The sequence below is a fragment of the Petaurus breviceps genome, unplaced genomic scaffold (genome assembly GCF_028583685.1).
Source record: "Petaurus breviceps papuanus isolate PSGF00001 unplaced genomic scaffold, PetGlider_PUasm1.0 76, whole genome shotgun sequence".
Lineage (NCBI taxonomy): Eukaryota > Metazoa > Chordata > Mammalia > Diprotodontia > Petauridae > Petaurus > Petaurus breviceps.
Window position 1 is genome coordinate 50,315,081 of NW_027186473.1, and position 18,132 is coordinate 50,333,212.

Genomic DNA, 18,132 nt, shown 5'->3' on the forward strand with positions numbered 1-18,132 from the left:
GCATGATAGTCACATGAAGGAGAGGAAGGGCTGAGGCTGAGGTTTTAGATGATAGACCACTCCCATGAACAGGACTAATAGCTCAGCTGACTCAATGCTTCATCCTAGATAAACACCCCTTCCTTGCTCAGAACATACTTCCCCTACAATGGCTTAAATAAACCTTTTGATAATGTTGGATGGATTATGGGTATCTCATTTTGATCCAATTTTGGACCAAAACTATCAGGGTAACAGCTTGGGTCAGGCCCAGCCTATGGTACATATGAATAAGTTCCGTTCTATCTTCCCAAGTCTCCCTAATTTTCAATGAACAAATAGAAATAATTTCTAATGCGTATTAAATGTAGTTAAGTATTTCATTAGTATTGTAATTCAGTATTGTATCATGTGACTTTTGTAACTTCCTCCACTCCCTTTCTACTTCTTAGGAGCTAAATTTCTTCCCCTTTTCCCACACACAAATTTTCATTACTGGTGACATACCCAAGAAGGATATTCTTAGTTAACTGAAAATCTCAGGATGAACTGATTTTTTCTGGCTTAGGACAAATAAAAAATGTTTCTTTTTAAATGCTTTATTAACTTCTGATTTACATCATTCGTTTCGGCCAGATTTTGAGTTACAAATTTTCTTCCCGTTTTTCCCCTACCCACCGCCCCAAAATAGCAGTCCCACAGGATATCCCCTCCTCCAATATGCTCTCTCCCATATTTTCTCCCATACCCCTTTCGACTTTTCCAGTGGATCTCTATGCCTCAGTGCCTGTATATCTTATTTCCCAATTACATGTAAGATGGTATTAATAATATAGTATACACACACACACACACACACATATATATATATATATATATACATATTTGAATATTTGATTTTAAAACTTTCAATTGCAGATTCATTCCCTTTCTTCCTTAAGACACCCACCCTTACTGGGAAGATAAGCAGTTCAGTATAGGTTGTACATGTGTGGCTAATGCAAAACAATAACAGAGTAGATATATTATAAAAGACTGACTATATTTCCCTCCCTCCTATCCCACCTCCCACCCGTTCTATTCTCTACTTTGATCCCTTTTCAAAAGTGGGTGCTTCCAACTTCCCTCCCCCCCAGCCTGCCCTCCCTTCCATCATCCCCCCTTTCATCCCCTTCCCCCCCTACTCTCCTGGAGGGTGAGATACCCTATTTAGTGTGTATTTCATTCCCTCCTCAAGCCAAATTCAATGGGAATAAGGTTGACCTGTTCCCTTTTGCCTTCCTATTCTTCCCCTCCATTGTAGCCATTTTCCCTTGCCTCTTCTGTGTGAGGTAGTTTACCCCAATCTGTCTCTCCCCATCTCCTCTCATTATATTCCTCTGACCTTTTAATTTCACCTTTTAAGTATCATCCCTTCCTGTTAAATCGATCCTGTGTCCTCTATGTATACCTGTAAACATATATACACACATTCACATATGTATTCATATGCCCATATACCCTCATATATATATATATATTTCTATTCCCTTCAACTATTTTCATACTGAGAAAAGTTTCATCAGTTACAATTATTGTTTTTCCATGTAGGAATGTTAATAGTTCAACTTTGTTAAGTTCCTTATGATTTCTTTTCCCTGTTTACCTTCTCATGCTTCTCTTGGTTCTTATATCTGAATGTCAAATTTTCTATTTAACTCTGGTTTTTTCAGCAAGAATGCTTGAAAGTCCTCTATTCCACTGAATGACCATATTTTCCCCTGAAACATGATATGCAGTTTTTCTGGGTAGGTGACTCTTGGTTTTAATCCCAGCTCCTTTGACCTCCGGAATATCATATTCCAAGCCCTTCGATCCCTCAGTGTAGAAGCTGCCAGATCCTGGGTTATCCTGATTGTGCTTCCACAATATTCAAATTGTTTCTTCCTGCTTTTAATATTTTCTCCTTAATCTGGGCATCCTGGAACATGGCTACAATATTCCTAGGAGTTTTCTTTTTTGGGATCTTTTTCAGGAGGTGATAGGTGGATTCTTTCAACCTCTACTTTGCCCTCTGTTACTAAAACATCAAGGCATTTTTCTTTGAGAACTTCCTGGAGGATGGTTTCTAAGTTCTTACTTTGGTCATGGCTTTCAGGAAGTCCAATAATTTTTAAATTATATCTCCTGGATCTATTTTCCAGGTCAGTGCTTTTTCCCATGAGATATTTCACATTGCCTTCTATTCTTTCATTTGTTTGGATCTGTTTAACAGCATCTTGATTTCTCATAAAGTCATTAGCTTCCATTTGCGCCAATCTAATTCTGAAGCAATGATTCTCCTCACTGAGCTTTTGAGATTCTTTTTCTATCTGGCAAATTTGGCTCTTTAAGGCATTCTTCTCCTCATTACCTTTTTGAGCCTCTTTTGCCCTTTGAGTCAGTCTGTTTTTTAAGGTAGTATTTTCCTCAGTCAGGCTGTTGACTCTCATTTCATAATTTTCTTGCATCATTCTCATTTCTCTTCCCAATTTTTCCTCCACTTCTCTTATCTGCTTCTTAAGGTCTTCTATGGCCTGTAACCAGCTTGTTATTTTCCTTTGAAGTTTTTGATGAAGGAGTTCTGACTTCACTGTTTTCCTCCTGTTCCATGCTTTGCTCCTTTTTGTCCCCAAAATAGGAGTGTAATGTTGGAATCTTCTGTCTGTGTTGTTTTCTTTGCCTGCTCATTTTGCCACTCAATTACTTGACTTTTGGGCTTTTTGCCACAGTAGGACTCTGCCACCAGACAGGGGAGCTTTCATCCCAAACGCTGGGGTTTTCTCAGCTGCTGGAGGTATTACATGGGTGCTCTCTCTGAGGTCTCCACATGCTCTGGCAAGCTGGACACACACCCCAGGACCTACAGCCTAGAGTGCAATCCAGATCCAAGAAGGTTAAAGCAAGAGTGATTACCTCTCAGACTGGTGCTTGGTCCCCATATACTCTGCAGGCCAGGAGCTGAAGCTGCCACCTGGCGCTGGCTGGCTGTACCAGTGTCTCAGTGGCTTCTCACCCCGGGGGCAAAAGCCATGCACTCCCACTTACTGGTCCCAAAGTCCAGATTGCACTGACCTCTCACTTTGTCCTTCGTATCTATGTGTTGATAAATCTGGAAACAGCCACAGCTGCTGCTGATCTGGAGTCCCTCTGGCAGGCGGCTGGTCAGGCCCACCCTGGGGCTAAAGCCTTGGTGTGAGGCTGGGCTCTGCTCCCAGAGCACTGTGCTGGCTGATTCCTGCTGGCCTGCTGGGCTATACTCAGTGGGAGGTTAGGTTCTCTGTGTCATTTTGTGGGTTCTGCAGCTCCAAAGTTTGTTTAGAGTCCCCTTTTTACATGGATTGGGGAAGGTGGAAGCCAGAGCTGTGGGAAGTTCGTGCCTCTACTCCGTCATCTTGGCTCCCCCCTAAAAAATGATTTTTATTTCAGTATTGCTACTGAAAAAAAACCCTTTCTAAAAATGTACAATTTGATCTTTTATGATTCAAGATTTTCAAAAAATCTCAGTGCTTATTAAAGCAATACTAAAATTGTAAAAAGGTATTAGGCAAAATTTGTTGTGGTCCTAGGTCATACCTTAGGAAAAAAAAAAAAACCCCAAACTATTTTCTTGATGTCAGCTTCTTTTCTTTTGATGTTCCTCAAAGAGAACTGCAATTGGAGAATTTGTTCAAATTGGTTGGTTTAAGAATGATTTTATTATAAATACAAATATTCACTCTAAAATTTAAATACAACCGTGTAGATAAGCACTGACTCACAGGCCCAAGCCTAGAATGAAATTAGACAAGATTTCAAGTAAATCAGAGGGGGAGAAAGATTTTTAGCAAAACAATTGAAAATACAGGCCAGAAAATTGTAGTATTTGAGTTCTTTACTAACCAGCTCAATGGTCATAGGGTACTGATAAAAGTTGTAAAGGCTGCTAAAAGCTTTGAAAAACAGTAACCATCTGAGAGAAGGTTTTAAAGTTAAAAATATATACATATATATATATATTTAGTGTTTTAAAGCTCTAAAATTTTAGAGTTTAAGTTCTGTATAATCAACATTCAGAAAAGATATCAATTAATCTACCAGATAAACCCATCATTTTCCATTTAAAAAAGATTTTTATATGACATGGCATGGTCATATACAGTGCAAATTCATAATTCCTACATTGAAATTGGGAGTTAAAATGGTTTGTTTCTATCATTCACCTTGGGCTACTAGGCAGGAAACTCCATGAGAAGAGGGTCTATATCTTATCTAAATTTTGTATCTCTCTCAGCATCTAACACAGAGCTCTAATACAAGAAGTGTTTCATAAATGCTTAAGGAAAAGAAGCTCATGCATTTAGTATGCAACATGAACTAGTACCATATTTTCCTGAATTCGGCACACCAAAATACAAAACATTTTAACATTGGCTACCAAATTTTCCCTTAAATGCAAAATGCCTTCATACTGTAAATAGAAATTCAGTGGCAAAATAAGGCTTTTGCCTGATTAAGTCAATGTGTTTGCTGACTTAAAAAAAATTTCTATCCTGTTACAGGAGCCCCATCTCAGAAGTTACTTAGCTATTCTGTCATCTTACATTCATGTCCTTCTTATTAGCACTGTATTATAGGAAGTGACACTTTCATAAAAGGGGATAGGCTATATTTTAATATTTCCTTCATCTTATGTAGGTAAGAAAGATACAAAGGTTAAGTTGATAAAATTGCACGAGATGTTGGTTGGTTGGATAGATAGATGGATGGACAGATGCATGGATATGAATGGATGGATGAATAGAGAGAAAGATAGATAAGTGGACAGAGATATCAGTGACAGTCAGATGCAGCCAGTTACAATTCTCAAAGCCATGAATAAAGAATGGGCACTGTCATCATTCGAGATCCCCAAAGACACATACTGAAAGACTTTTCCTTGAATGAGATTTGACTTTTGGGATGTTAACTGATTGTTCCCCAAGGCTCTGTCACCTTTTTCTATATACTTTCTCTCTTGGTATAGCTCACCCCTTTCCCACAATCTTACATTTCTCCAGCCCTAGCCTCCCATCCAAACAACAGGAACATAATTCCAAATGTTTGGCATCCATCTCCACTTTGGTTTATTCAGTTTGTTTGAAACAATACTCATCACTGTCAATCCCTCTACTCTACAAATTGATTGTCCTCTTTTCCTGCTAATGGTACCACCATTCTCCCAGTCACACAGGTTCAAAAATGTTGACATTCTTTTACTCCTTCCTCTCACTTACCACCCCCCTCCACAATGAATCTGTCACCAATCATATATATGTATGTGTATATATATATATGCAAACTCATACTCCTGTAAACATTTGCTAACATTTGTCTCTTTCCTTCCATTTCCACTGCCACCAACCAAGATGAGGCCCTCATCAACCCTCTTGAACCATCTGAATAGTTTTCTAACTGGGATTCTCACCTCCATTCTTGACTTCCCTATAATGTATCTTACATATCACCACCAAACTAATTTCCCCAATGCATAGCTCTGATCATGCCATTCCTGAGTTCAAAAACTCCCGAATGCCTCTTGAATAAAGTTCATAATCCTTAGCCCTTCATAAATGTCCCTAACCTACCTCTCTTATCTTAACTCCCATGATTACTTTTCACATTCTCTACACTCTAGATGAAGGATTCTTCACCATTTTTGGTGACATGGACCTTTTGGCAGTCTGGTGAAGCCTGCCTCTCTGAATGATGTTTTTAAATGAATAAAATAAAATCCATAGGATTACAAAGGAAACAAATTATATTGAAATATAGCTGGTAAAATATATTTTTTAAAAAGTAAGTTCCTGGGTCTCAGTTTAAGAACGTCTTCCTAAATAAACAGAGCTGTCTTTCCCCCTTCCTTACCATGACATGTGCTTTTCCACTCCCATTCTTTTTGCTCACACCAAGAATACCATGGAGTCCATTTCTGCTTGTTGAATTCACAGCCATCCTCCTTGCTCCTCCTACAAGTAATGTCTTCCTTCTGCAAATTTTCAAACTCTATTGTCTATCTTTCTTAGGTATTTATCATATTCTGCTTTGCATTATAATTCTCAGAGGATTTTTTTTTCTAATCACTGATATTGGATTGCAAACTCCTTCAAGGAGTGTGGGTCCTCCCTATTTTTGTGCTGCTTTCAGTGCCTAATACAGTGACTTAATGTAAAATGTCAAAAAATGCTTATTGCATGACCTGGCCATTTTGCTGGCTCTGCCCTCTCCAAAGTTTCCAGTGGTTTCCTTTTTAAAATCAAACGATTAGTTAAAAATGTAATCTGCTTTTATGTGACTTGCTTAGTAACTATCCAAATACAAATTAATTTTAATGCATAAAGTATCAACAACTCTTAAATCCTAAATTCAGTGGCCTTTTCTAAGCCCTCATTCTCTGTAACCTCCTTTAAGTTAAGGACATTGGTGATCATGTTGCCCTTTCAGAGACTCTTGTTGACTTTTGTGATACCCCCCTCTCCCTGTTCTTTTTCTACCTGAGTACTCCTCAGTGTATTTCGCTGGAACATCATTTTATCCTATCCTTTAAACATGTTTGTATGCCAAGGCTTTGTTCTAGGTCATCTTCTCTCTTAAAGCTCTTTTCCTTAACGATGTCATCAGCATCAATATGCTTAATCGAAATTTCTGTGGAGATTAATCCCAAAACTATATAACCATCCACAATCTCTCTCTTGAGCTCCAGTCCCATGCCACCTCCTATCTGTTGGACATCTTTACTTGAAAGTTCCAGGTGCATTTCAGGTTCAACAGATCCAGAACAGAACTCACCATCTCTAAATCTTCCCCTCTCTCCCACCCCGCCCCCATTTCTTTCTTTTTTGTTTGTTTTTGGGGTTTCTTTTTGGAGGGGGGAAGGCAGGGTAATTGGGTTTAAGTGACTTGCCCATGGTCACATGGTTAGTAAGTGTTAAGTGTCTGAGACTGGATTTGAACTCAAGACCTCCTGACTCCAGGGCTGGTACTCTGTTCACTGTGCCACCTAGCCACCCCTCCTGCCCCCATTTCTATCAAGGGTGCAAGCACTTCTTAGTTTTCCAATTTTGGGGTCATCCACTACTCTTCACTCTTCTTCATCTCTATATCTAATCAGTTGTCACTTCCACCAAATTGCTCCCATTTATCCCTTCCTCCTTACTAATACAACCAGTACCCCATTTCAGTCTTTTATCACCTCTCAACTGGACTATTTTAATACCCTCCTAACTGATGATTCTATCTCAGGTCTCACCTTCCCCACTCTATCTTTCATGTGGGTGCTGGAATAATCTTCCTAAAACACAGATCTGACCATGTCACCCCTTTGCTCACAAACCTTCAATAGCCCTCAATTGTCTCTATGATTAAAAAAATACTAATTCTTTTGACAGACATTTAAAACCCTTAACAACTTGGTTCTAGCCTGTATCTCCATACTTACTTCACATCATCCTTGCTTTTATACTCTACATTCCAGTCACACAAGCCCACGTGGCATTTCCCACACAAGACAGTCTATCTCCTGCCTTTGGACCTTAACAAACTTGGAATGTTTTCCCTTCCTCACATTGAATTTTTGGAAATGCTAGACTCAGGGACTTTTCTTGCAGACCACTTTTCCTGATATTATGGGTCAGTACAGTACTGTGTTAAGAGTACAAATATTATATCATCTTATCCTCATAACAACCCTGGAAGATAGGTGGTATTATTATCCCCATTTTACAGATGAGGAAACTGAGATAAAGGGAAGATAAGGAATCTTCCCAGCCAGTAAACTGTCTGAGACTCAATTTGAACTGAAGTCTTCTTGATTCCAGGCCAGGGGGCTCTATCCATTGAGCCACCCAGCTGCCCTTACATAGCACATAAGGTAGAAAGATCATAGTCATGCCCATTTAGATCTTTCACACATTTAATATGGCCCCTTTACCTTCCTCAAAGATGAAAGACAATCTGTTCAGAGTTCATTATACTTGTGTGTAGCATGGAGGCTTGTAATGGTCCAACATAGATTGAGCACTTACATTAAAGTGTCCGAAAGAAGTGGGTTTGAATCATGCCTCAGATACTTACTGTGTGACCCTGGACATTACATTTAAACTTTCTGAGCTCAAGCTTCCTCATCTGTAAAATAGGGGGCTGGACTCAGTGTCCTCTCAGTCTCTTCCAGTACTAAATGGATGATGCTAGACCTTTAAAGTCTAGAATGTTACAGAATATAAATTCTAATTTGGGGAAAAGTGGTTAATGGGAAGCCTCCCAGTTTTCAAATTGATGTCACCATCATTTAAAAGGAAAGTTAGAAGATATACTGTGAAGTTTTGTTTTTTAAAGATTAAGAGTTAAAACAGGGGCAGCCAGGTAGCACAGAGAATAAGAGCACCGGCCCCAGTGTTGGGATGACCTGGGGATCGAATCTGGGCTCAGATACTTAGCACCACACCCAGAAATAACTGGCCGTGTAACTTTGAGCAAGTTACTTAACCCCAATTGCTTTAAAAAAAATTAAAACAGCAGATAAAACCTCCCAAGAATGCTTGTACTGAATTTATTCATTATTTGGTTGCTTGTTATTGTGATAGTTATTACATTTATTATGAGCATTTTTTACTTTAAAACAGAAAAGAAAACCACTTACACTCAAAAGGAAACTGGATTTTTCAACAGTCATTTCCATTTCTACAATATAAAGCAACACCATGGTGATATGTTTCTGCCTGTACATCTGTATTCATTAAATGCTCCTCACCCTTGCTTCCTCTATTAGATTTCAAGTTCCTTGAGGGCAGGGACCATTTCTCATCCTTAATATGTACTAAAAGTCACTGTGCTCCATGAACTAGGAATGCTCAATAAATACTTGTTGCCTTGACTTGTTTAGGATTAAAACAGTCAATCTTCTAGGATTTCAGAAGTTAGCATGCCCGCAGACTCATAAAAAATGAACTCATATGTCCCCCCCATATACGTTCACTTATCTTCATCTAGTCATTGCCATCTATACTTTTGCTCCTTTAAAAATATATACATTTAAATCTAAATGTATGTAATATATAAAAATCCATAAAGAAAAGTAAATGTATATGTGTGTATGTATACACACATACATATGCATACATAGATATGTACATGTTTACTTTTCTTCATCTAGTTCTTACTATCTACACTTTTGATCTTTTAAAATGTGTATATATACATTATTTTTAATATAGTATTTTACTTTTCTCAATTACATGTAAAGACAATTTTTAACATTCATTTAAAAATGATTTTGTGCTCCAAATTTTTTTCCCTCCCTCCTTACTCCCTGAAACCCTCCCTTCAATGGTAAGCAATTTGATATATATGTACAATCAGGTAAAACATATTTCCATATTAATCATGTTGTGAAAGATGACACAGACCAAAAGGAAAAGAAGATGCAAAAAATTAAGTAAAAAATAGTATTCTTCAATCTGCATTAAGACTCTATCTGTTCTCTCTCTGGATGTGGATAACATTTTTCATCATGAGTCCTTTGGAATTGTCTTGAATTATTGGATCCTTCCCTTCTTCCCCCCCTCCCTCCCCCCTCTCTTCCTCTCTTCCTCCCTCCCTCCCTTTCTCTCCCTCTCTATTTTCTCTTCTCTGTCTCTCTCTCTGTCTCTCTCTCTGCCTCTGTCTCTGTCTCTCTCTGTCTCTCTCTGTCTCTCTGTCTCTCTCTCTCTCTCTCTCTCTGTCTCTCTCTCTCTCTGCAATTGGGGTTAAGTAACTTGCGCAAGATTACATGGCCAGTTATTTTGTGTGGGTGCCAAGTATCTGAGGCTGGAAACGATCCTGGGTCTCCTGACGCCAGGCCGGTGCTCTTACTTACCGTGCCACCTGGCCGCCCCTTCCATGCTACCTTTTCAACCTCAGAAGAGCATCTTTAGCATCAATCTTGTTTGCCCTCGGGGCTTCTTACACTTTTAAAGGTAATCCCTGAACTCATAGCTCTATATACTATTTCCTTCTTTTCAAATAGATACCTAGAACAAGAGTCATCAAGGTTATCAGAGGTCATCTAATCAAACCCTTCATTTAGAAGATGAGGAAACAAGTTTAGTGAGGCCAAGTGACTTACCCAACTTTCATACTTCAAAGAGATTTTATTTTTAGAAAAGATATATAATCAGAGGTGTGCTGAATGCAGCTCATACTGGCTCATGAGAGCTGATGGTTAAATTTTCAATGTGGGCATTTATACCCCAGAAACTGGCAAATGCTATAAATCAGGGTACAAATTATTGATTTGTTGACTATCCAGACTTAAGAAAGGAATAGAGAGAATGTAAATAATGCATATTAAATGTAGAAATGTGTCATGAGCACATTGCTTTTGGAGAGTCAATTGTTAAACATTTGTCAGCACTGTTTATATTGGTATACATCCCTTTATAGACAGACAGACAGAGAGACAGACATACAGATAGATAGATAGACAGATAGATAATAACAACATGGAAGATTATTTTAAAATGCTCTGAACAGTTCAGATTATATTTAAGTAAAATGTCTATACAGAATACTTACTAAGCATCAAAATAAGTTAATTAGCTATAATATTCTAATATGTCATTAAGTTGAAAACACAGTGAAAAACACCAGGGAGGGGTGGCTAGGTGGCACAGTGAATAAAGGACGGGCCCTGGAGTCAGGAGGACCTGAGTTCAAATTCAGCCTCAAACACTTAATACTTATTAGCCTGTGTGACCTTGGGCAAATTACTTAACCCTAATTGCTCTGCCTTCCTCCTCCAAAAAGCAAAAAAAGAAAAGAAAAAGAAAAAAAACCAGGGAGGCTCGCTAGTCATCAATTTCCCCCTTATTGTCCTATTAAAACAAGTAGGTAGCATTAGTGATTAGCCAAGTCACCATGTGCCCACTAAGGAAAGATCTTTTATCTAGCAATTATAGCATAATGCAATTTAGAGCAGAGAGATCACTTGGGCCAATCCTTTCATTTTAGGAATAAAGTGAAGTTGAAGGGCTCAATTACTTGCCCAAAGTCACACAAAGAATTGTGTCAAAGGATTCCAACCTGCACCTTCGGATTCCAAATTCATCAATGTTTCCACTATCCCATCACAGAAGAGAATATCTGTAACTGAGTTTTAAAACTTTAAAAGTATATGCTTTTAGAAAATAAAAAATGCTATATATTTTTTTATTAAATTGTAAAACTGACGTAAACATTGTTTTAGGGAAATAATTTATCCAAATCCTGATAACCTTATAGAGTCCTGGAAAGATATTCATTTTTTAAACAGCAGCGTAATATCATTCATATTGTTTTTATGAATCTCACATCTAGATGAGTCTAATGGTCTGTTCTACTCTCCATGCCAGCCCATCTGCCATTGCCACCTTGATATTCTGAAGCACTGTCTTCCTCCCATTCCTATACAAGTGCTACAATGAGAATCTTGGATGTAGAATTCATGTTATATCCAATCTTTGGATTCTTCTTCTCTAGTACTTAGCATAGTGCTCTACACATAATTGGTGACTGATAAACATTGGCAGAATCTAAAACAGTAGATTTCCTCTAGGTCATCTCTTCTGCCCTGACCAATAAATCTTGTTTTCTGAAGGTTTTTGATGATAATTTCCCAGTCTGGGATATTTCTGAAGTATTTTGTCAACTGTTGTTACACTTTAAGTGAATATTCATCTTTAAAAGCTCACGAAAATTAAAAGGGTGAGATTTGAAGTATAAATGGCTGAACAAAATATGGTAGGTAGATGAATGGCATGGAATACTATTGTTCCATAATCAACAATGAAGAGAGGAGGATTTCAGAGAAACATGGGAAGACCTTTATGAACTGATCCAGACAGGAGTGAGCAGAACCAGGATGACAATGTATACAATAAATAATAACACCGTGAAAACACACAACTTTGAAAGACTAAATAATTTCAATCAAAATAGCTACCAAACACAGTTTCAAAGCACTAATGAAGAATGCTGCTCCTCACCTCTTGAGGGACAGGAGATGGACTAAATATGTAGAATGAGACGCGTGTTTTTGGAACCTGGTCAAAGCAGGAATTTGTTGTTCCTGTCTCTTCATACTTATTCCTGGGGTTAGGTTTTGTTTTCTAGTTGGGAGTGGAAAGGGAATGAATACTTCTGAAAAATCTAATTAAAAAATCTATCATCCCTACTGATAGGCCCAAGGTCTAATGGATCTAGAGCCCTAAAGAAAAATTTACACTGCTTAGTGAACCCATCATTTTTGTACTGGAGAAATCAGATTAAAAAGATCGTTGATTGAGGGCAGCCTTGAAAGGAAAAAGAACCTGCTCAAAAGGCAGGAGCAATTAGGTGGTATAGTGGATAGAGCATCATCTTTGGAGTCAGGAGGACCTGAGTTCAAATCCAGCCTCAGACACTTACTAGCTGTGTGACCCTAAGCAAGTCACTTAACCCTGACTGCATCCCCCCACCCCCAAAGACAATGTATAGCATAAGAAGTGTATGAATGGAAATAGTTATAGTAAAACTACCTTTGCGATTATAATTGAGGATGGAAGTTTTAAGGGCTAATGGTCATGTGAATGACTTCTAGAAGATATGTAATTATATTTTATTTCTACAAAGTGATAGTCATATCACTTTAGGGGAGAGGTGAAATTAGAATTTTGGTATTCATGGCAAATTCAGTTGTGGGGGAAGATGCAAAAGACTGTTCATCTTAACTGGATATAGTCATGTTGGCAAACCCTAGGAGGACAGGAAAGGGCTAGAGTTGGTAAGGCAGGGCCTTTCAATGAGAAGTGAGTCCTAGAGATGGGCAAGACCCTTTGGAAGCCACGAGGTAGGCAGAAAGCACTCCTTATTTAATGATAGTCCCCTGTGGCCCCACTCATGCTATTATTATCTTTTTTCATTTATTCCTCACCTAAAGGAGTCCACAGCCTTTTCTCCATTAATAGTGATATTATTACCTCCTCCTCTTGCTTTGCTAGCTCCCTCCCTGCTACTGCATGGCCCCTCAAGCATCTCAATTCTAGGGATGGTTCTGGATACAGACTCTCCAGATCTTAACTCACCATTTTCCTCAAAGAGAAGACCCATGTGTGAGTAGGCTTCTGCTTCTTTTCTCCCACCATCGGCCTTGATCAGTTGAGCAATTTTAAAGCATCGTTCATAAAAGTAATTCCTTAACCACTTGTCATCCGGGTTGTTGAAATAACAGGCCAAAGCATATAGGTTATTGTACATTTCTTCATAGTGAGCTTAAAATGGACAAAAACCAAACAACTCTAAATTAACCCCATCGTTAATCCATAACAACAGAATAACTTCTAAAAATCTGTTTAACAGCTAATTTTATTATTACAATACAAATGCCAAACCTAAGTAGTGACTTTTAGAGTTCATGTTTCTACAAAGGTTAAAAAAATTTCCAAAAGGGAATGAATAAATGTGAGGTAGCATGACACATTAGGTAGAAGGCTGGTCTCAGAATATAGGGCCTGGGTTCAAGTCTTGTTTCTCATATATACCCCTGCACTGTCACTTTGGGCAAGTCATTTAACCTCTCTGTGTTAAATGGATGTTAAAAGGCAGCTAGATGGAGCCTTAGTGCACAGAGCACTGGGTTTGGAACCATATTCATGAGTTCAAATCTGGCCTTAGACACTTACTAGCTGTGTGACCCTGAGCAAGTCACTTAACCCTGTTTACATCCCTTCCTCATCTGTCAAATAAACTGGAGAAGGAAATGGCAAACCACTCCAGTATCTTTGCCAAGAAAAAGCCAAAAGGGGTCACAAAGACACAAATGAAACAGCAACAAAACAAGTGCCCAGACCAATGAGCTTTCTAAAGCTAAACGTTATATACAGGTTGCTAATCTGCATTTATAGAGGGAATTTTCACATTGGGAGTTAATCATACAAATGAAATTAGAATACCCCCAGATGTATATAGACATCTCTGTGCATATGAGTAATAGCTAGTATTTGTACAGTGCCCCATGAGCCTTTAAGCTAAAGCTCAAAACTACAATAAGACTTTAAGGTCTGCAAAATGTTTCACATGTTATTTCATTTTATACTTACAACAACCCTGTGAAGTAGGTACTATTGTCATCCTCATTTTACAGATGAGGAAACTGAGGCAGAAGGAAGTTAAGTGACTTGCCCAAAATTACATAGCTAGCAGGTGCCTGAAGCAGGATTTGAACTCAGGTCTTCCTGATTTCAAATACTATACCACCTCCATTGGTTCCTATTAGATACAACAGAAAACGAAGTAATATAAGATCATGAATTAAAATTTCCATTCTATGACTTGGCAGGTTTTATATAATGAATAAATTTCTTTCATTAGTATATGTTAAAGGTACCAGCTATTCCGGAAAGCAATTTGGAAAGATGCCTCTCAAACTGATAAACTATGAATACCCTTTGCTCAATAATACCCAAAGAGATCAAAGAAAGAAGAAAAAGAATCATATGTGCAAAAATATTAAGGGGAAATGGAGTGGCATCCATCTATTAGGGAATGACTGACTCAGTTGTAGCATATAATATGTCATAAGAAATAGTAAAATATACAGTTTTAAAAAAAACTAACAAGAGTTGTATGAACTGATGCAGACACAAGTGATTTATGCAACATCAAGAGAGTAAACACAAATGACTTTGAAAGATTTGAGAACTCTGATCAACGCAAGGGTCAACCATTATTCCAGAGAATGGATGAGGAAACATGCTATCTATGCATCCATCTCCTCATAGAGGAGTGGCTAATGACTCAGGTAGAGACATACATTTTTTTGGCCATGGCCCCTGGAGGTTGTTGTTTTTCTTGACCATACATATTTGTTATAAGGTTTTACTTTTCCCTTTTTCTTTTTATTTTTTTTTCAATTTTGGGGAAATGAAGATGTGAGGGAGAAAAATACCTGTTAACTGATTTTTTTTTAAAAAGGATACTCCTTACCCCTTCCAATTGCAAAGGTTTATAATGATAGAAATGAAATAACTTTACAGTAGATAATACAGAGAATTAATACCATGCCTAATACCAGTACCAATAAATACACTGAAGGATCCAAAAAAGAGCCAAGTCATTAAAGGAATACATTTTATCCAACAAAGTAAAACAAAATGGCCTATTAAAAACCAGAGGGTTACTATCCAAGCACCTGGATAAAGTATAGAATAGAACACTATCATCCAGTAATAGTTTCCATCCCTTGGGAAGAAAGTAGCCCAAAATATTATTATTCGGCCCCCCTTTTTTCTGATGGAGGCCTGAAAAGTGTTTATCGGTTACAGAGAAAGCAAGGTTTCTCAACCATGACATGAGAATGATGCATATGAAGAGAGTAGAAAGGAAATTGAAATACATAAGTCTTCTCTTCAAACTCTCTCCCTTTCCCCACACTCCACCAGGGAAAAATCTTTTGCTTCTAAAAGCAAGAGGAAACAAAAGAATAGTTAGGTTGGCTCAAGAAAGTAATATATTCAACATCTCCAAGTATTAGTGATGTGGCTTTTTAATTAAAAATTTTAAATTAACAAGCATTTATTTTCCTTCTCTCCCAATATGCCCTACCCCCTGGAAAAGAAATAAAACTCTTGAATATGAATATTCAAGCAAAACAAATTCCCACATTGGTCATGCCTAAAAATGTTACATCTCATTCCATATCTTGAATCCAAAAGATGATTTTCTTTTTTGCAAATGTATTACCCCCTCCTCCCCACACACACTTTTTTCCTCATCTGGAATATCTTAATCAGCACCCATGTTTTCTTGCCTCATAGAAGACACTGCCGACTATGAAATATCACTCCCAATTTTCTCCTTTCATGGGGGCATCAGAGCTTGCATCTTTAAAGGTGAACTTGTGCCTATGGATTGTGACCATGTGGCACAGTCTTGTGTCACCATGATGGTGGTAGCTATAGAAGATATCACAGAGAGCTGGAAGGGACCAAAGAGGCCATCTAGTCTACTGCTTCATTTTATAGATGAGGAAAGTGAGGCATAGAAAGGGTTGACAGTTCTAAGATCACACAGGTAGTGTTAGAAGTCATATACAAAGCAGGTCACAATAGAACTAGGTGGTTCGACAGGTAGAGTTCTGGGTCTGTATTCAATAAGATCTGAGTTGAAATCCAGCCTCAGACACTTACTACTTGTGTGACCCTGGGCAAGTCACTTCACCCTGTTTGCCTCGGTTTCCTCATATGTAAAATGAACTGGAGAAGGAAATGGCAAACCACTCCAGTATCTTTGCCAAGAAAACGCCAAATGGAATTACAAAGAGTCAGGTATGACTGAACAACAAGAACAACCAAAAGGTAATTTCATTCCATTCTTCTGTATGTCCCCTTAACTGTGTATGTGACCACTATTGTAAGAGTATATATGGATCCTGGATGACATTACTGGGTATTTCTGATCATAGACATAGTTTATTGGAAGGAAGTTTCCACCACACAGTTCTAACACGAAAGATTCACCTCCATTTTTGGGTGGGTGGGTAGGGAGGGACACTCGAAAAACTCTTATTTATTCTTGAGGGCATAAATATGATTCTCATTAGGTCCCAATCAGAAAGGCTGTTCCAAAGCTAATACTCTCTAGTTCTTGAGAAAATCTGATTTTCTTTGAAAGATGCAGACTCATGCCCTAAACCTATGGATGCATTTAATTTAATTTATTTTTATTTTAAAATATTAATTAATAATTAATCAAATTTATATATATATAAAATTATTTTAAAATATTAATTAATAATTAATTTAATTTAAAAGCCTTGTGGAATGAGACAGTGCTAATCTCCCAACAAAAATAAGGCAATCTGACAACTTTTGAATTTTAAAGGGACTTGCAAACTTCATTATTAAATTGACCCATGTCTCCAGGGTTCCAAAGGAAATTTCTAAAACCAAAATAATTATTCTGTTACACATAAGCAAAACCTTGGAAGTCTCATGAGGAGATAAACTCTCATCTCAAATAGACCCCTTAAAGTTTGAAAATAATCCCCTCCTACTATTTCACCCCCAAAGTGATTTCTCATTTCAGCAATGACTGATAAGGAGGGCTACTGATATTTGTAATCTCAATTTATAAAGATAGATAAGTACCTTTCACTCCTTTAGCCCAAGTGAGTAGTGGGGGCCTTAGCCAGGGCAGGTTATTTGCAATTAATCCATTTATCTTAAAACTCATTGGATCTGTTTTTCTGTCACAATCTCTCTCTGAATTTCTCTGTTTCTCTGTCACTTCCTCCATCTCCCCTCTCTCTCCAGAATGACACAATGCACACAATAGGTATTTAATAAACACATGTTGACTGATTCACTGCTTATAACATATACCTGGAGTTCATTAAATTTTAGGAGGTGTCAAATTAACTGAACTGGTATGAGCAAAGGGGCTTAAACAGAATGGACATTTAATAAATGTTTTTTGAATTGAATATTCTAGTTATGTAATTGTTGTCGTTCAGTTGTTTCAGCTGTGTCCAACTCTTTGTGACCCCATTCGGGGCTTTCTTAGCAAAGATACTGAAGTAGTTTGCCATTTCTGTGTCTAGCTCATTTTACAGATGAGGAAACTGAAGTAAATGGGGTCAAGTGACTTATCCAGGGTCATACAGCTAGTCTGAGGTCAGATTTGAACTCAACAACGTAATTGGTTACAATGATATAATTCTCTTGTCTCTTAGAGAAAATAGTTATGACAGGAGTTTCATATGTTCCACAGACAGAGAAATCCTCCTCCTTTTCCTCCTCTTCCTCATCTTCATATGTATAAGGCCTTTCTTGTGAGAAAACTCCTACTAATGCAGATTACTATGTGCAATTTATGGTCTTAGAGAATTGGCTTGACATACCGAAAAGTTTAGTGACTTTACCAGGATCATACAGGCAGTATGCTGTCAGAAGAAGGACTTGAACCCAGACCTTTCTGACTCTGAGCTAGCTCTTCAGTCACCATATCATGCATTCTGTCTTGTCTGTGTAAGTATATGTGTGTATAAACATATGTATACATGCACATATAGATATTATAGAAAAATCAGTGCAAGTATCAGGAAAAAAGAGCCATACTGCAGAATTT

General features: G+C 37.8%; 1 protein-coding gene across 1 annotated transcript in view; it reads right to left on the reverse strand.

Moving 5' to 3' along the window:
• Window positions 1–18,132, reverse strand: part of TTC29 (tetratricopeptide repeat domain 29) — a 157,721-nt gene that overhangs the window by 103,811 nt on the left and 35,778 nt on the right. The window contains exon 4 of the mRNA XM_069105010.1: window positions 13,092–13,277. Coding sequence (XP_068961111.1) covers window positions 13,092–13,277 — 186 coding nt within the window. The remainder of the gene's footprint in view (window positions 1–13,091; window positions 13,278–18,132) is intronic.